Source organism: Sciurus carolinensis, chromosome 4, assembly GCF_902686445.1.
Source record: "Sciurus carolinensis chromosome 4, mSciCar1.2, whole genome shotgun sequence".
Lineage (NCBI taxonomy): Eukaryota > Metazoa > Chordata > Mammalia > Rodentia > Sciuridae > Sciurus > Sciurus carolinensis.
Window position 1 is genome coordinate 128,903,320 of NC_062216.1, and position 20,096 is coordinate 128,923,415.

Sequence of the window (20,096 nt, forward strand, 5' to 3'; positions counted from 1 at the left end):
AGGAGAAATTTGCTCTATTGTCTGGCTGTGCCCCAGTGTTGTGGGCTCATTGTCTCCAGACCTGCAAGGGTCCAAGGAGCTGCAGAAACAGAGTTCGAGAGTTCCCTGGAGGTGAAGATGGGGACTAAAGTGTTTTCATGTTTTCTGAGCTAATCCCCTGCCAAAGGGAAGGGGCTGGTGTGCTGGGTAGAAACAAATCACTAACCCATTGCACTGAGAATGAGAAATACTAGCACTTGTTAATTTCCATGGACGTTTCCTGACGTGAAATAGGAAGGTGGATATTTCTTCCTTTTTCCTTTCTTTTCCTTTCCTTTTCTTTCCTTGCCTTTCCCTCTTTTTTCCTTCCTTCCTTCCTTCCTTCCTTCCTTCCTTCCTTCCTTCCTTCCTTCCTTCCTTCCTTCCTTTTCTGAGAGAAACCTTATATAAAAGGATGAAGGGGAAGTTAGCTACTCTCTTCATTTCACTAGAGAGCAATATCATGACCTCTCAATGCCTCATGGCAGGTAACACAGCTGTGAGAATATTATTCCTTCATGTGATCATCAAATGTGTACTGAGTTACTGGTCTGCCAGAGAATCACCTATAGGTGAGACATGGGCCCTGTCCTTGGTGAGCCCCCTCTAAGTGTTTACTGTATAGGCAATTATGATACCTATGTAAGGAAGCCAGGTACTTCATGCTGAGGGAGCTGCTGGTGCTACTTCCAGACACTAGAGGAAGCATGGTACACTCAACGAATGGAAATGGTTCACGCTGGCTAGAGCATGGGTTTGAAGCTGACTGTGGGGAAAGACAAGTTCTAGATAAGATCCTACTCTATAGAGTAAGGAGTATTGCGGGGCGGGGCAGGGAGGAGAGGGAAAAGGGCCTAAAATCAAATTTCATGCATGTATGATTTTGTCAGAATGAATCCAACTATTATGTGTACCTATAATGCTGTAATAAAAAAAAAGTCCTACTCTAAGTTAAATAATAGCTCTGATTTTTTACAAATGCCTGTGTGTCTTCCTCTGCACATACACTCGCTAACTGCCGCAAGTGTTCATTTAGAAAATGTGCTCATGTCGTCCATAAGTACACTGACCAAAAGCAAGTATTTCAAACAGTGGGTAGAAGATTCTTGTTTGATTTGGAACAGTTGCCACTTTTTCATCCACAGTCTCATTAGTAGTTTTTGGTGGCAAATATTGGTTTAATCATTTTTTCCATCCTAACTGCAAAGCTGTGTTTCAACAGAGGCAATGGGCCCCATTTAAATTTGTTACAATCTGGACAAAGCTGAGTAATTAAATTAGGTTCAATTATAACAATGTTTATAACCAAAGATGGGCATCAAATGGGGAAACTTTTCAAAATACCCCAGTGTACACCCATCTCAGCCCTAAGGATTCCTACCCTCTACATGGGGACCTGGATGTGTGTATTTAAAAAATTAATTTCTCAGGCATTTGTGATGCACATTCCTGATCAAAGTCTTCTCATGGAGAATTTGTCACCTATGTGGAAAAGGACATTTTCAGAAAAATATAGATTATATTTTTTAGCATACTTATACTGTCTTCACTGTGGTGACGGAGGTCAGAAATAAGAACATTTAAGTCATCTAGCTAGAGTCAATCTCTATAACATGTCCTTGGAATTTATTTTTTGGTAATATTCCATTAGATCCATAAAGTCAGGACAGGCCATAATTATAATCAGGAAAGTAGTAAATTCCCTCTCCACCTTTATTTCCCCTTGGATAGGAAAACACATGAATTATCTCCTTGTCTATTGAACCTACCTGGAAGACATATGATGCTGGCAAATTTGAGCTCAAGAAATTAGAGCTGGCTTTTTATCATTATTGACAAGTAACTGGACAGTGGCAGCCACTGCTCATATCTCATGAGGCAGTATTAAAAGTCCCATCGGAGAAGACACTGCAGGAAGAGCTTACTGTGGTTTGGAGGGGACTTCACCATCATTCTTTATGGTCCGTTTTGGTTTGGGCTAAATCACAATTTAATGTATCAAGCAAATGTTAAACTTTTTTAAAAAAGGAAGAAGCCAGTTGCTTAGAAATGGAAAAGAGTAGAATTAGTGCCAGTGAGGATGGAAAGGAGCAGGCAGATTTGGGAGTGTTGGGACATGGAGCAGACAGTACTGATAGATTGCCTTTCAAGGAGCCAGTTGTAGGAAGGAGTCAGAGAGGATGACTGGACTTCCGTTTTGGACCGCTGGGTTGACATCAACTGACCATGTGATTCACTGTAAATAATAACGGTTATAATTATAGAATAAGGCTGTCTACAGTATAAACATAGTAAATAATCATTTATCCATTATGATTTAGGATCACAAAATGCCATTCTTATCTTCATGATTTATGCCTTATTTTTATTAAAACAAATTTAGAAGTAAATGAAAAGTCTGCACCAGGATTCAAACAGGATTCATCAGGAGATTTTTTGTTTGTTTTGTCATTTATTTAGTTTTGAACATCTTTATGGTGAAAAATTTCAAGTATACATAGAATTAGAAAAAATAGTAATGAAACCCCAATGTATGTCTCACTCAGATTTCAGTTACAAATTCTCATCCAGTCCTATATTATTTAAATCCCCTGCCAACTACTTTCCTCCACCAGCTGAATTATTTAAAGTGAACTCCAACACTGCCAAGGTTTGTAAATGTCCCCTCGAGGCCATGGTTGAAGGTTTGGTCACTAGTCTGTGACACTTGGCAGGGGTGGTTGGTGGAGGATGGTAGAAACTTTAGAAGGCAGGGCCTAGTGGAAGGAAGTCAGGTCGTAGAGGGTATGCCCTTAAAAAGGATATGGGGACCCCAGCGCTTTCCTGCCTCTCACTGTCCTGCCTCTTTTTTTGCTTCCCAATGACTGTGAGTTGAATAACTTTGCTCCACCAGGTATTTTCCACCATAGTACTGTTTTGTCTTGCTGTGGGCCCAAAAGCAATGGGGCCAAATGACCATGATTTGAAATTTCTGAAACTGTGAGCCAAAATAAACCTTTCTTCCATGTAAGTTGATTTTATCATGTATTTGTCATAGCAATGAAAAGCTGACTAACACAAATATCATATCATTTTGTTATAGATACTTCAGCATTTTTTTCTAAAAGGGAAGGACTACCTTTTAAAAACAGAATCACTATATCATTATCATGCTTAAAATTTTATAGTAATTCCTTAATATCAAATCCAGACAGTGTTGAAATTTCCCCAGTTGTTTTTATATGTGTATGTATAAAACAAAGATACAAACATATACTTACTGGTTTTAGCATTCATTGAGGATCATTTCCTAGATCCATTGTTATATTGTTAGAAAATATTGGTACTCTATCATTTAGTCAGTTTTTTTTGCTGCTGTGACTAAAAGACCTAACAAAAGCAATTTTAGAGGAGGAAAAGTTTACTTGGGTCTCACAGTTTCAGAAGTCTCAGTCCATAGAAAGCCGGCTCCATTCCTCCAGGATGGAGGTAAGGCAGTCACAGCAGAAGAGTGTGGAGGAGGGAAGCTGCTCACATGATGATCAGAAAGCAGAGAGAGACTCCATTTGCCAGATACAAAATATATACCCCAAAGTCATGCCCCCAGTGACCCAGCCTCTCCAGTCAGACCTTACCAGCCTTCTGTTACCACTCAGTTAATCCCTTTTAGGGTGTTAATTCACTGATTAAGGCTCTTATAACCCAATCATTTCACCTCTAAACTTTCTTGCATTGTCTCACACGTGAGCTTTTGGAGGATGCCTAATACCTAAACCACAATCATCATTTTTTATTCATTCTCTGGAATTCTAAAATGAAGAACTTTCCTTTATTAAATAGGTAGCTGATATGTAGGAAAGGAAGGATAAAACTTCATTCTTTCTTTTATTCATAAGTTTTCATAAAAATGAGTTAAGCCTCTACTATCCTCCAAAGGGAAGAGATAAAATATTTCAAAAAATTGAGTAGGATTTTCAATGCTTTTAAAACACATTTGATTCTTTGATCTATTATGGTGTTGGTCCTTTGATGTCTGATCTTTGGCCCATGGAACCTTCTTCATTGCCTCTGGAGTCATTGCCACCTCATAGTTCCCTTGCCTTCTCAGTTGTAAGGCATTCCAGGTTCATTGCACACAGTTCCTGCCCCAAACCTGGAATCACTAGTTCTCCAGAGTCCTGGTTCCTTTCAGCAAGAACCAGGACCACAGTGAGAGTGCTCATTGTTAGTAGTTGGAAATATATTTTTCTATTTTTTTGTGGACATAGCTAAGAAATATTGTTTTCTTTTTAAAGATAGACTGTGTCAGGAATTCATAGTAATATTCTAACTTAAATTTAGTATTGCTAGAATTTTACTTAATGTTTGACTTTATATTTATATCTCTTTTTAAATGCTAAAACTTGCAGTTTCTAACACAGTTAACTTAGTTATATTTTTTTTTACCCAAATATGAATGGGTACGGTGTATGTTGTGTATTATCCATTGCTATTATTTCTGGCTGTATGATTATTGAAAAGTTTGAGATTTCTTTTCTATCCCCCCCATTTTGGGATATATCCCACTAAGAATGGACAAATTACTATGCTTTCAAGACACTTAAAATAAATCCTCTCTGTGAGATTAATCCAGAAACTCAATACCAAATTGCTTCCTTTGTTTGCTTTTGCTTTTTATTTTTAGGGGATGTTTTGTAGTTTAATTATGTTCTAAAATTATTTCAAAAACTCACATTATTCTAAAGGCAAATTTATTGAACAAGGTATATTCAGAGAGCCTGGCTTCTATTCATTTCACCCACCTCATTTCTTCTTTCCCATTATGTGTAAGAATTTTAAATTAGTTTTTGGTTTATCCTTCGTTTTTCCCAATGTAAGAAAATGTTTGCATATTTTCGTATACATCCTTTTTCTTAAACAAAAGGTAGCATACTACACATACTCTCTGTACCTGCTGTTTTCTTCCTATACTATATCTTCGACTTTTCCCCATAGCAGTATATAGAAATATTCTTCATTCATTTTTCACAGTTCCATAGTATGCTATTATGTGAATGTACCATGGTTTATTATAAAAATCCCTATTGGTGTGCATTGGCTTGGTTTCAGTCTTTCCTATTCCTCCTCCTCCTCCTTTTTACCTTTAACTGGGGTATGAAGTCTATGGAGTAGATTTCTAGGAGTGGATTGCTGGCTTAAAAATAAAAACATATGTAACTTTGTAAGACACTGCTAAATTCTACTCTGTAATGATTTTATTAATTTGCAGGATTTTGGGGGATAGATTTTAAAGGATATCTGATAAGACTTCAGGAAAAAATATAAGGTTTTTGGACGACTTTTGAGAATCTAACACAGGGATGTCTTATTTATTTATTTATTCATTCATTTTGAGTTTTCTTAATGTAAGCATAGACCTCAGGGATCAAGTTTTTGGCCATTTTCCTTCCCAAATAGGAAAACTTTGTATTTCTTTTCTAAGCTCTAACTCAGTAACCTTCAATTCACTTTCCTATGTTCCTATTGAGTATTCCCCAAGGGCACAGGCTTGTGCTAAGTACTCATGTTAAGTACTGGTGAGATATGCACATACCAACACAATGGCTGCCTTCCACAGACTCACTGCTGGGTGGGGAGATAGACACATAACACCTGAACAACACAAATGGCCAAGTGACACAACCAAACATGTTCTGAGGACACTGTAGAAGAGAAGGGTGCATTCTGGCCAGTGGCCTCTGGGAAGGTCCTGGGAACCATGGGATTTGAACTGGCCTTCAGAAAGACATTGCTATCAAAGGTGACTACTAGAATAAGGAAAGGTTTCAGACACCAGGCGTGGAGACGTGGGGCTTCATTAGATCTCCGTGACTTCTCTGAGACTTTTAAGAGTCCTCCAGTGTTTCATGAGACATACCTATCTTTAAACCACATGAACTAAGCCTTAAATCTGTAAGGTCCAGCTTTTGATCCCACTCTGAATGATCGCTTTCCAGTGCTTTTCCCCTTTTCCCCTTTGAGTTTGAGCTTGAGTTTGCATGATGAGACTCCCAAAGACGTGCAGCCCTGAGTTTGACCTGTCAACCGCAACTGGTCTAGAGCCAGTGGCCTGGGACTTATCTCTTTATGGCAGTGGACTAGCCTCTTGGAGACGAAAAGAGTACTTTGAGAGAGGAGAGATCAGGGGGTCAGGGTGCCAGTTGACAAGAGTGTCCCAGTGTTTTTATTGTGACTGAGAGACAGATGCATATGACATCTGAAGTATGTGGGTGATGAGGAGGATGGTCTGGGCTCTCTAGTTGGGTTGATCTCTCCTTGCTTTCTCTTTCTGATATGTCAGCATCTTACTTGGAACTAGAATTGTGTGTGTGTGTGTGTGTGTGTGTGTGTGTGTATTTAATTTTGTTTGAGAGTTAGGTTAAGATGTAAATTGTCCATGATAGTGTTTGAGAGATTAAAGCAGACATTTACAACTCGAGATTTAGCTTCTCACTTACAGATGAAGACTCTGAAGTCCAAAGAGCTTATTATATTTTACCTGGGGCCTCACCTCTGCACGAGGTGGCTGGACTTCGAGAAAAGCCCAGTTCTTCCTTCCTTCTGCTTCATCTAAGCAACTGGATAAACATTTACCAGGGAGAGAGTTTGAGTCACTTCTTATGGGGATTTAGTGATGAACACACAAATCAACATTTGGAAGACTGTTCTGACTCTTTTTATGACTTTTAAATATAGCATAATAGCTATTGAAAATAAATCTTTGGATCCCAAACTTGACAACGTCCTTCAGCTCCATTCTCTCTTAGGTTACAAGGACATATTTCCATTTTATTGCAAATTGAACAGAAGCAGTTTTACTACACAGCCAGCAGTTTAGCAGGCTGCTTTCGTTTTCAGACCTCTCCAGATTTATCTTGAATGAACTTGAAGTTGTGGGTATATAACCATTTCTGACAGGGTGTTCTCACTGTTAGGATGGCTTATGGACAGTTAGTTACCTGGTAGCCTGAAACTGTACCTTTATGTATTTGGTGTTATTTTCCTTTTTAGGACCAGATCTTCATGGAAAATGTAGGGGCCGTGAAGCAGCTCTGCAAACTAACCAACAACCTTGAAGAAAGAATAGAAGAATTAGAAATATGGAACAGGAAGTTGGCCCGGCTAAAGCGGCTCAGTAGTTTGAAGACCTCAGCCAGCGAAGCAAGTTCCATCAGGTGTGTCCACCATGTCCACTAAAATTTGGGGAAAGAAGAGTGTGGACTCTCTAAATAACTACATCAATCTAAAGATTGGTCTTTTCAATCAAGTTGCAATCATTGCTTTCTGATAATGAAGTCCCTATTCTTCCCTTATAGTGTTTCAAAACACAATTGCCTTATGTGATACTTTTCTTATTTTTTCTGTTGCTGCTTTAAAATCAAACAAAACACAAGCCATCTGTTTAATAGCAGTTGTTATAGGAAGAGCTCAATTTTAGCAAAAGGATGTCTTCTCTTTTATGAAGAGAGGGGTCATTTCCAAATTTAGAACACCAAGGTCCATCCACAGGGGGAAAACGTTTTATTCTTTGTTTTTATTACTTAAGGAAGTAAATGCACATTTTCTGAGATCTAGTTCTGAGGAAAAGAGGAAGGTTTTGCTTAATGCATGCATTTATGCTCACAAAGGTTGTTTGGTTTTGTTTTGGTTTTGGTTGCAATCTCTCACTCCTCTCTCTCTCTCTCTCTCTCTCTCTCTCTCTCTCTCTCTCTCTCTCTCTCACACACACACACACACACACACACACACACACACCAGCCCAACTGCTTTGACTTTTTTTTTTTTTTTCAAATTATCATTGCATTACAAAAGAAAGTCATGCTGCTATGTTAGTGACAGCCTAGGTCTTTGTCACATAACTCCTGGAGAGGCATTTGAATAGTAATCAATTCTTTCTCTCTCTTTTTAAAGCAAACTTAGCAGAGCTCTTAGTACATCTTCTCCAAGGAGGGCCATTCCCAAAAAATCCAACAAGGTAAATACTCTTAAAATTTATAATGAACAGAGATGATATTTTCTATATGAAATAAAAGTCTTTAGAGAAATTGATCAAGAATTTTTCTCCCATTTATTTGTTGGTGGAGTTCCCTAATCTGCATCTCATATACTTTAGGTCCTTAAAAACTAATGTTTTAATGAATATTAACTGTTTGTTTAAAGAGCAGAAGTTTAGAGAAAAGAATGCAGAACCTATCCATTTCAGCAATATTATTTGGCTAGTTTTATTTATACTGTTCCCATCAAGTAAAACTCAGTAGCCCCCACTTGCAAATGGCCATGGGCTCTCTATGTTCTTGCCTTGACCTCACTTACTTCCTTATGAAGGTCTCAAGGGACTTTGGTGACTCCTCAAATTCCTCTTTTCCCTTCAAAATTTAGTATTAAATGTGTGAATGGGAGGATAGCTATTCACTTGCTTGCAAAGTTTAAAATGTGATGGTTTCATTAATGAATAAAGACAACTCACATCAAGTGAGGTAACATTTCCAATAAAAAGTGAAGGTTAATCATGTAATCTGATGGAAGGATGCCCTCTCCATCAGAGACCTGTCAGGGAGCCTGCAGCTGCAACAGTCCCCTCCTAAGTTGCTCCCCTACTCAGTGCAGTTCACAGAAAGTTGTGAAAGTTAACTTTCTCCCTCATCCACCACTGGTCCAAAGGTGGTGCTTCCAGGGAAGATGTGCATGACTGCAACGATGCCCCGTTAAAGGCTGACCCAATGTCCAGCCACTGCGTCAGTCCACTCCCTACTCCCCTTGCTATACTGTGTTGAAGTATTCTGAAAGGACTCAGAAGTATTTCAAAATTCATCTAAAAACTATTAAATTATTATAATGCTGACAAGCTTCTTGGTGTACCAAGAAACATAAAATACATGGGTAAATGTTCTGGGCAAGTTACTTAAACTGAGAAACATAATTCTGCCTTACAAAGATCATTGATAGGATTAAATGTGCTAAGCATGTGCTAGGTACATATTGCTGTATAAACACAAAGCACTCGAAACATTAGGTGGGAAAGGTGCCTTTTATACTAACCAGTTTGCAAAAGAATGGAGGGAATGGTACCTATATCCTTGGCAGTTCTGATAGGTGCAATTTTGTCACTTGTGATCTCTGTAACTCCCATCTTGCACCCAAAGATTCTCTTTATTTTGAGGTTATCTCAGAATATTAGATATGTTCATGAGAGTAGGCCCTGGGTCTGCCTTCCTCACTCTGTGACCCCAGGGACAAGTACATAGTAGGTGCTCAAGAAATATTTGTCAGATGAATACATGAATGGAAAGCTCAGTCTGAGGATATTTCCTGAAGGTTAACAATTTAAATTAAAAGCATGAAATGAGTAAGTGTTTTCAATGTGTGCTTGGAGTGGGAGTTGGGCTGGACAAACTCTTTGACTCTTGCAGTCTTTCTAAGAGGCCAGGTGGTGGCAAAAATAAGTCAGATGTGATCTCTTCTTCTGAGGAACTACAAGGCACTCAGGGGGAGATGGGGAGAAAATACAAAGAATGGTTGTAGCTGGATGTGATAAAGGCTGCACAGGCTCAGGACGCTGCCCTGAGTGTATTATGAGAGCCTGGCTTTGTAGACAGAGTATGCTTTGGCAATGGCAATGGATCTGTAGGAGAGGTTTCAGATGGAATGGCAGAAGCAAACATCTGGGATCCGGAACTGGTTTCACTGAAGGACCAGGTGGAAGTTGATTAGGGAGGGTTATAAAGATAAGTGAAAAACAGCTTAGGCTCAGCATTCCAGGATCACTGGAAGGGTTAGTTCATTCCATAAGCCATGAAGACTTTTTGCATAATAACAACAGTGGCAAATGTTTCCTTTTGTTTTTTGGGACAGAAAAACGGAGACAGGGTGTTTAAGAACACAGATTGTAGAGCTGGACTTTCAAAATTCAGATCCTGGCTCCATGACTCATTAGCGTGTGGTTTTGGGGTGACATTTAGCCTTCCCGTGTCTCCTTTTCCCTATCTCTAAAATGAGGATGATAACAGTAGCTGCCTCACAGCGTTATCAAGGATGATTGTGAGGATTATGTGCAATGGTGTCAGCAAAGCACTCAGAAGAGTGTGTGGAACATAGCAAGTCCTGGACACGTGCTCCCTGAACTTGATGTGTTCAGACCTACTCTTCTGGAGATTCTCATATGTTGGTGTGCAGCAGAATCATCCAGGGAACTTGATAAAGTACAAATAATGGGGCATGTTTTACTCCCCCTGTGTCTTGGTAGGACATCTTAGCTGTGTCTGTGAAGATGACTATCCCTTCTGGGCCATCACCAACCCACTAGGTGACTTTTGCTCTTCAGGGCCTCCTTGAGTTATTGGGTCACTGACATACATGTGTGGTGGGGAGTGGTACTCTTGGGTTGGTGGGGATGTTAATAAGCAGAGTGCTTGCTGTGAGCCATTGATGGGCCTCACCAGATGGTAAGAAGCTTGGCTGGGACAGGCCTTGACTTCTACACTGCTCCCTGGACTGGCCAAGACACATTCTGGAGAAATTTTGAGGTCACCTGATCTAGCTCCCATTCAGTTGCTCTTCCTTTCCTCTTTTCTGCACCTCGAAGAGGTAGGCAGGTGATTCCTGCCATGTTTGGTGGTGGGGTGAGGTAGGAAGGACCTAGGAATTCAAGTTAGAAGTCAGAGTATGTGGAGGAGAAGGGAGGAAGGAAGAAATGGCCACGAATAAATACTTTTAATTGTCTTACTTTTTATAGAATCCTAGCCCCTACCCCATTCCAGATAAGGCCTATTGAAACAGAATTCTCCAGGGCCTTTAGGTTTTTAATAGACATCATAGTAATTCTTATACACATCTGAATTGGAAACATTACATTGTCAATTGGACCCACCCAATGACTCCAAAATAAAGGCATATATTATTTATTATCCCTATCTTATTGATAAGGAAAATGAGGATAAATGACATTTAGATGATTTGTTCAGGATCAACTCCAAGTCTAACTTCAGGCCTTGGATCATTTCTCTATGCTTGGTCAAAGGACTTTGAGCAAAATCATGGTATTTTAAAATAATCCAGCAGCTGTGAAGAGCAGGTTGGATACTACTACTTAATTCCAATAAATTTAACGAATTTCATTGAATTCCTTCTTTGTACCATAATGTTAGGGCATCCCCAGAACAGTTCCACTGAGGTACAGGAATGGCATGAACCATTGATTTTATGATATTCAGACTGACTTCCAGTGGTATTTATGGATGACTCAGTTATAAGAGCCCAAAGGGCTGGAGTACTTGTTTAAAGTATATAGTGTATAATTTTATCCCCCCTTTTGATGTTGAAGAATATTTTCTTTAATCGAATAACAAGCCCAAGAAATGCAACCAAAGACCAAATCAAAGCTATTTCTTATTTGCTTCTACCCTCCAATATGCTTCCAACTGAAATATGAGTTTCCTATTCTTAATTCCCAGTGCAATACGAGTATTATATTTACTTTCTTCTGGGGATACTCAGTAGGAAACTCCTATTAAGAGGCACCTTATTGAATGGGCAGAGAATTTTTTCAGCCAGATTTCCCAGCAGTTCCACAACTGTCAATCCAGTACTTCTAGGCCCATTCTCTGTACACAAGTCTTTAGGCCAATATGTATCAGTCTTAATGGTTTGTCTCATTCACTTCTTAGGGACTGTAATATACTGATTTTAATATCTCTTATAGTGTCATACATAGTAGTGCTCAATAAATACGTGTGGAATAGATAGATGTAAGAACAAATAAGACACAGGTCCAAAGTTGTCTTTATAAACAGGTGGAAGAATTAGATACCAATGTACTGTAAGGAGAGCTTAGTTGGATTTCATGCCTCAGAATCTTTCCCGTGATGTCTCATGGTGTCTAAAATTCTTCCATGGGGGGATTTATCTCCTCACATCTTAAAGGTATTTTGATTTTTTAAAGTATTTTATTAAAAGATGGGCATTTAGGTTCTCACAGTGTCTGGTCTTCTCTCTCACTCGCAGTGCTGCAAGAATAAGTGCCTAATGATTGGTGTAGGCAGTTGTCCGCAGGGTGTCAGGAAAGAGAGACTTCTGCAGCCTGGATTGTCGAGGGAAGGGAGGGCCTGGGGCTGGGCTTTGAGTGAATGTTGTTTGCAGGGAGGGGGAGGGGGATGAGATTGAGGCAAGACTGGGAACCATCCCAAAGGAGGCACCAAGGACTCCTGCTGGGAGCAGTTCTTCCAGCTTGCTCCTTACAGTTAATGTGCTGATGTATCACTGCTCATTAATGAACCTTTTTGTAGGTTTATTTTTCAGGAAAAAAACAATTGTGCCCTAACTGGGTTTTCCAGACCTTGGTTATAATTCTAATTGCTGTGATGGCATTTTGGTAAGAAAAACTTCACTGTTTTATTATGTCTAGTCTTCTTTTCCTTCCCATCTTTCTTTTCTCACATGTGACCTGGGGACTGACCTAATTTACTTGGAAGACGAAGAGCCCTTAAAACGAGGCACTGACCTTCAGAAGCTTAGAGATGAGGGAACCCCTTTTTAATTCATATTTTGAAGAAAAAAGCACTAGCTTTCTGCAATTAAATATGAAATGAAGGATGACAGACATGTTTTCAATCAACTGTTGTGTTTCAGCAGCACGCTCTTTGTGTGTGTCTGTGTGTGTGTTTCTCTTAGCTTTGCAAATAACTTTCTCATGTGGGGAAGAAGACTGTAGGAAATCAGGTATAATCCACCCTCCCTGGTCACCCGTGTTCATTAAGATTCTTCTGGATTCTTCAGTGAACACTTTATACCAAAGCGTTACCAAGATGTATAAAGAGGCATGATGATGGTATGGCCAAATCTCCTGAGCAGTTGAATCAAGTAAAAGCAGTAAGGATGACAGTGTTTGCTAAGCAAGCTGATGGCTTTTGACCACTGTCCCTCTGCATGGAGGGATCCCCTGCTGGGATGCAAGGTGCTCCCTCAGGCCTGTCTCCAGGCTCTTGCTACTACCCCAGTGGCCCCCTGGCCTTAGATTACTGGTCATCTTGCCTGTGTTCTCTGGGCCTTTGGATACTCCTTTTTTGTTTTTAGTGTGACTATTCACATGGCGAAAGAAAAAAATGCTTTGTGAGTGTGGGAAAGGACTGGCTTCTAGGCCTGTCATAGGGAAGATAACCATTCACAGAGGAAAGCAAGTGAAGGCCCCAAGGTGTTTCCAGCTCCTTGATCTAAAGAAGCTTCCTAGCAGGTGTCTCTGTGCAGCATTCTCTCTCTCTCTCTCTCTCTCTCTCTCTCTCTGTGTGTGTGTGTGTGTGTGTGTGTTGGGGATTGAACCCTAAGCTAATCATGAACTCCACAACCAAGCTCCACCCCCAGATTAGCATGACTTGGTACTGCCCACTGTGAAAGATGCCCAAGAATTTGATGCTATCACACAGAATTCCCGTTAGGCGTCTTTACAGATTTCTCACTTTTCTAAGTGCTTGTCTTCTCCTGGGATTCTCAATGGAAAGGTGATAGGAAACCTAAGTAGAGGTGAAGAGACTGCTTTTAAAACAACTTTATGGGATTTTATGAATTCCAATATAGCTGGCCTCTAAGACCATGTGTGGGAGGTCTTGGGCTTCTTATCTTGTTTCTGGCCTGAGAAGAGTCTGAACCAGGGTTTGCCCCAAAAAAGGGACCAGATGTCAATTTCATTCTTTTCTGTGTTGTGCACTGAGGCAGGTGCCAAAGACAAATCAGAAGAAGGATTAAAGGATTACTAATGGTGGGGCTGGGGAGATAGCTCAGTCGGTAGAGTGCTTGCCTTGTAAGCACAAGGACATGGGTTCGATCCCCAGCACCCAAAAAAAAAAAAAAAAAAAAAGGATTACTAATGGGAGATGGAGAGTGGGAGACACGGGAGGACAAGTAAAGGAGACTGGACCATAGCTGTTACCAGGGCCACACTACAAATTCTGTCTGATGCATCTTTGGGGCTCAGTGCTACTTCTCCCCAGCAGCGCCGTCATGATGATGGGCCGTCATCATCAGCTGCTAACACTTCAGGAATTCATTCTTCATGAGTAGAATTCAAATGTGTGGCACATTTCTTTCTGTATGCTGGTGAATTTACCACCTGTGTTGGAGAACAAAATAAGAGGTCAAAATTGGAGAACCAGGAGAACCAAGCTGGCAAGAAGTCAATTCAGGTGACCCTGATTCAAGAAAAGTACACAATGAGACTGAAAAGACTTTCTTGCATGGCCCTTGAGAATGCTAAAGACAGGGCCCAAAGAGAAGCCAAAGCCTTTGGCTGTGTGAGCATTGTTGGTATAGTGTCCCAAAGCCTGGAACCCCCAAGGAAAGCTTCCATTTGGATATGTAAGATCTGCTAATTGGAGGGAAAACACCTTCATTGTATGAAATCAGTGTGGAAATGGGTGCTTTCAGTCATTTCTTTTCCTTTCTCCGTCCAGTTTGGTGTATGGTGCTATGGAAAGACAGGCACCTGGGAGATGTCAGAGGTGGCCAGAGTTTTGGCTTCTACAGCTGGTTACACCTGTGCCTCCTTCCATCACCCTGCACCGCACAGTGGATGGCCTTCACCAGAGGGAAGTGCACTTTGCCCTGGTTCTTCCCTGCAAGGAGCAGAGGGCTGCCTCCAGTTATTTACGTGCTTCCTCCTGTAATCTTCCACTAGTGACTGCTGCTTCTGAGACAGCTTGTCAGAGCAGCTCTGTGGAAAAATCCATCAGTGTGGCCTACCCCAGGAGCCTCTGAGCTGCAGGAAGCCCCAGGCTTTTTCTCACCAGGGCAGAAAAGCCTAACGTGCTGGTTTCCATGGTGTTTTTGTCAGCGATGGCTGCCCCTCCCCCTCACACCCATCTGTGTGGCCTGTGAGAGTACATCTTTGGCCAGCTGGATGTGTGAGATATATATGGAAACAAATCGTTCACATAATGCTTTTTTTTTTTTTCCCCTACCCTTAACAGTGCCTTGATGATAGTCTCCCTTTACATACTTAGCTTGAAAGACCAAGACCAGCATGACCCAGATCTCCCTCCAAGGTGAGAGTTCAGATCTTGTATTCCTTTGGGAGAAGGATTCTCGAAGGTCTCTCTCATTAATCCTTGCGTTCTTCTCCAGCAATATCACAAATTCTCAGGAGGCAACTCTGCCACCCACAGTGTTCCCCTCAGGTAAGGCCTTTGCATTTTACCCTTAAACTCAGCCTGTCTTACATGTGAAATGTCAATAGAAGAAACCTGCCTTTCCGGGTTAACCTCACTGCTTCCCTCCCCTCTGCCACACGCCCAGCAGGGCTTCATACATCGCCGGCAACCACACAGACCTCCTTACAAGTACCTGAAATTACTTTCTGTGACATCCTGCCATGCCAGGAGACTTACTGCTGCCCCATCTGGGGAATGGGAGGAGTCTTTCTGAGTCCTGTGCAGAGACAATCCCAAGAGGAGAAGAAAATCCATCAGAGGCGAGGGGCAGGTAAATGATGTTAAAAGAGAAACAGCGAGGGCTTTGAACTCCAGGTTTCTTCCCTGATCAATATCTACTTGGATGTCTGTTAGTGATTCTGAATAATGGTTCCGCTCTCCTACTTGGGGTGGTAAAAAATCTTTAAAAATGCAAATACCCAAATTGGCAATCATCAATAATATCGAATGCCTTGTTCAGGAATGAAATTTTGGTAAAGTCCTTATAATTTTCACCAAGTGAAAAGGGTCTCATTTGCCTGTTGCCTGCAAAGATGGTACAGTTGCCAAGTGAAATAATTGTATGCATGTGAGTTGGTTTTTTGACTCATTTAGGACTTAAAAATTGGTGTGGTTATTTGGGCTCTCTGCTGAGGCAGACTAGAGCAAAATATAAGAGACTCTGAAAACTCTAATTTAGAGTTACAGGCAGGCTTTAAGTCAGTGAATAACAAGTTTGGCATTCCACTTTCAGAAAACCTTCTTCCTTTTCCTTTTAAACACACACAGTTGTTTTTCACATAAAAACATTATAGAAACTTGATCAAGGACTACCGGTATTATTATCTCTATGAGACCAAATGCAATTCTTTTAAATTTATAATAATTTACTATTTTTTGAAGCCTCCCATACTCACATTAATAAGTGTCTAAAATAATACTAATGATAATGCTTCTAACAATACATATTAGTTTGACTTATTTAAGGATGCTGTCAAAGCAGCAACTCTTCAAATAGCAGTGGCTCCATGTGGAGAAAGTTTATTTCTGACTCACTCTGTATTTCAAATGTGAATCAAGAGAGGGCTCTAGGTCATCATTCATTCAGGACCAGAGGATGGAGATTCCATCTCAGTACACATTCCCACAGTCTCTGTAGTAGTAGTGAGAGAACAAGTCATGTTGTATACTGCCATTTACAGCTTCCACCCAGGCACAACACACATCACTTCTACTCACACTTTATTGGCCAAAGCAGTCATATGAATCATATTTAACTTAAAAGTGGACGGGGAAATGCAAACCTAACATGTCTAGAAGATGAATCAAAATATGTGTAGGCAGTCCTAATAACTGACACTAGAATATGGTCAGTGGATAAAGTTTTGAGACAGTAATGTAATTTCCTTTTCTTTTGACATTATTTCATATCCTAGTCTTGGATAAATAACTCCTACAAATCATCATGATTATGGTATAACGAGTTGTCATGGTAACTTACATCAATAAATCAATGAATCCCTTCAAGCCTGCAAGATAAGTACTGTAATTGTCCCCATTTTTTTCCCAGTGAGGAAGCTGAGACAGAGAGCCCTCCCCACCACCCTCAACAGCTACAAGAGGCAATGTTTGTACTGTTTTTTCTTTTTCTCACGAAAACACTGTTTGAACTTGGTTTGAACAGATACATCATTACAGAGTGAAGATAAGGCTTCATTTTGAAGAAAGGAATTCGTTTCTATATTTTTAAATATTAAAAAAAAACTAGTACTATCATAAACATTCCTATAGCCTTAATCCCTTGTGAAAGTATGTGGAAACTTGTGGCTGGCAAGCCTTTTTCTCGCCTTGGGTGTCCTTAGAAGGGACCATCCCACTTATGAATGATGTATGGATAGCAATGGATTCTGAACAAGGAGAGGATGTGGACTGGTCCAATCTTCATTTTCAAGGGTTTCTTGACCCTGAGTTGATTCACTTCAAGTAGCAAAGGCATCAAGAGAATATAATTTTTTTTTATTGTAAACAAATGGGATACATGTTGTTTCTCTGTTTGTACATAGAGTAAAGGCATACCATTTGTGTAATCATAAATTTACATAGGGTGATGTTGGTTGATTCATTCTGTTATTTTTTGCCCTTCCCCCCACCCCTCCCACCCCTCTTTTCCCTCTATACAGTCCTTCCTTCCCCCATTCTTGCCCCCCTCCCTAACCCTCACTCTAACCTTAAAACTAACCCCTCCCACGCCCCATTATGTATCATCATCCACTTATCAGCGAGATCATTCTTCCTTTGGTTTTTTGAGATTGGCTTATCTCACTTAGCATGATATTCTCCAATTTCATCCATTTGCCTGCAAATGCCATAATTTTATCATTCTTTATGGCCGAGTAATATTCCATTGTATATATATGCCACAGTTTCTTTATCCATTCATCAACTGAAGGGCATCTAGGTTGGTTCCACAATCTGGCTATTGTGAACTGAGCAGCTATGAACATTGATGTGGCTGTATCTCTGTAGTATGCTGATTTTAAGTCCTTTGGGTATAGGCCAAAGAGTGGGATAGCTGGGTCAAATGGTAGTTCCATTCCAAGCTTTCTAAGGAATCGAGAACAGTCCTTATCAACCAGATGAAGGTTTGCTGCTCTCTTTTCCAGGACAATGAGTGCCTGCTGATCTTGTTTCCATATGTATGGAAACTCCCAAAGAAAGAAGATCTGCTCCAAGGTGCCTGGCTGTGTCCACCTAGACAGCACTAGCAGCTTCTCTGGCTAAAAGTGAAATTTAAGTTCAACTTATCAGGCTCTCTGACACACTGGAAAAATTGTTCTCTCTTCTTTCATTTGTTCAACTGGAGGCAGGGGGAGAGAATTGAAATATTTGATTTGCTTTCATCTTCAGGGAACTCGGAAACTTTTAAGAACTTAGAGTCACAGAATGTCCGAGAGCAGTGATATTCTACATTTATGACCTTGTGAATCCATTATTAACACGCTTTTAAATGATTTGATTGAGAAAAACATAAAGGAAAAATGTAACTGTCACATTGTGTGACAGTTGTGTCCTGCACAACAGTTTACTCAGGGCTACATGAACCGGTTGATGAGGGGATTAGGAAAAAGACTGACACAAAAGTAGAGAAAAGACCAGGGTTTGATGGGTCGCCTGCCTCTGGTGGAGGGAGACTGACCCCAGGCAAGCTTGGCATGTTTATTACATAGGTTTAAACCTCAGAAGGATTTATTGTGAGAAAGCTTCTTCAAGGTAACCAAAACCCAAGCTGAGGGTAAAAGCAGCTCAATTAGAACTTATCAGCTTGTATCCATAATTCTCTACCTCCAGGCAGCAGAGGTTTGAACCCAAGGTTATGAACTAATAAAATTCCTTGGCTAGCAAGGAATTTCCCTTTGTACAGGGTGTCACCATACAACTGGGTGGTTTTCAATCGGTGCCTTTGCATGGAGCAATTCCCAAGGGAGGTGTTGCCTCTATCTATGGGCAGTTCAAAGACCCATAATTTATTTGCTGCTCCCAACATGTAACTATCCATCCAGTTAGGCTTTTAGCTGATTTTTATTAATTCAACTACTTGAAAAAATATACACATCTATGGGAGAGATGTTCCTTTTCAAGTCCACAGAAAATACTATAGACCTTTTTTATAATTCCCTAGGGTTTCAAAGGTCTTAGGTCAGAAGAACTTCTGATTTATATTAACTTATCCATTCTACAGCTGATGAAATAGAGGCAAAGGATCTGGCTTCAGATTCCCCAGTTGACCATATTCAGTTGTACGTTTCAAAATAGAGTAGAGAGGAGTTTGATTATTCCCGACACAAAGAAATGATAAATGTTTGAGGTGGTGGATATATCAATTACCCTGATCAGATCATGACATATTGTATACGTGTATGGAGAAATCACAGTGTACTCCATAAATATGGGCAATTATTATGTATCAATGAAATAAAATTTAAAATTCAACCAGAAACAAACAAATAGACCAAAAGATCCCCCAGTTGAGTAACTAGCAAAGTTAGAACTGGAATCTAGTTGCCTTGTTTCTGTGTCCTGGGTTGCTTCCCAGCCACCTATCTGCCTCCGTTTATTTGGATACAAGGTGTGCACACAACTGAGATCAACTCTAGAAGATGTAGAACGTTCCTACACTATGGTTCTAGAAACCTCCTTCTGGGTCCTCTTCCCCATGCCCATTGAGATGACCCAGATGCAGGGTATTTTGAGGGTCTTAGGAAAGGATATTTGCTCTGCTGCTGGTACTTTCTTCCCCTCTGCCACGGCACGACATAACTGTGAGGCTCCTCAACACAAAGGAAGAGAAAGTCAGGCAACTATTATTTCCAACCAGATGTTTCTGAGACATTAAAGACCAATTAAAAATTAAGAAATAAAAATGAAAAAGAAATTCAAAGAATAAAAAAGAACTTCAGAAAAGCTCTCAGTGGGATACAGAGTATTATCTAACAGTTTACCAAGCCCTGAAGCACATTTATAAAACTTCTCCCTGAGGAGCAAGATTATAATAAAATCAATGAAAAATCAGCATTTTGATGACATGCTGAGCTCAAGGCATTATTTTTCTTTTGGTTCTAAGTTGATGGTAGAAGTCTGTGTGAAGTGTCTTTCAGAAAAGTTATCTTTGCCCTGCTGCCCTGGCCTTACCCCTACCACACACACTTAATTAAAGGTTTGGGTAAGACTAGTCAGGATGTTGAATGTATTTTATAATATTGTTGAATGTATTTTATAATATTGAGCTTCTTCTCTGAGGAACCAACTGAATGCAATGGGTTGGATTTTAATCCATGGAATCAATAAAGTCTTATGTAAATAAAAGTGTTAGATATTAAAAAGCAAAGA

The 20,096-nt window shown here is 40.2% G+C and overlaps 1 protein-coding gene across 1 annotated transcript in view; it reads left to right on the forward strand.

Moving 5' to 3' along the window:
• Myrfl (myelin regulatory factor like) overlaps positions 1-20,096 on the forward strand; it is a 77,794-nt gene that overhangs the window by 48,296 nt on the left and 9,402 nt on the right. The window contains exons 12-17 of the mRNA XM_047549796.1: positions 7,048-7,211; positions 7,948-8,011; positions 12,318-12,403; positions 14,991-15,065; positions 15,145-15,197; positions 15,316-15,501. Of these exons, the coding sequence (XP_047405752.1) occupies positions 7,048-7,211; positions 7,948-8,011; positions 12,318-12,403; positions 14,991-15,065; positions 15,145-15,197; positions 15,316-15,501 (628 nt within the window). The remainder of the gene's footprint in view (positions 1-7,047; positions 7,212-7,947; positions 8,012-12,317; positions 12,404-14,990; positions 15,066-15,144; positions 15,198-15,315; positions 15,502-20,096) is intronic.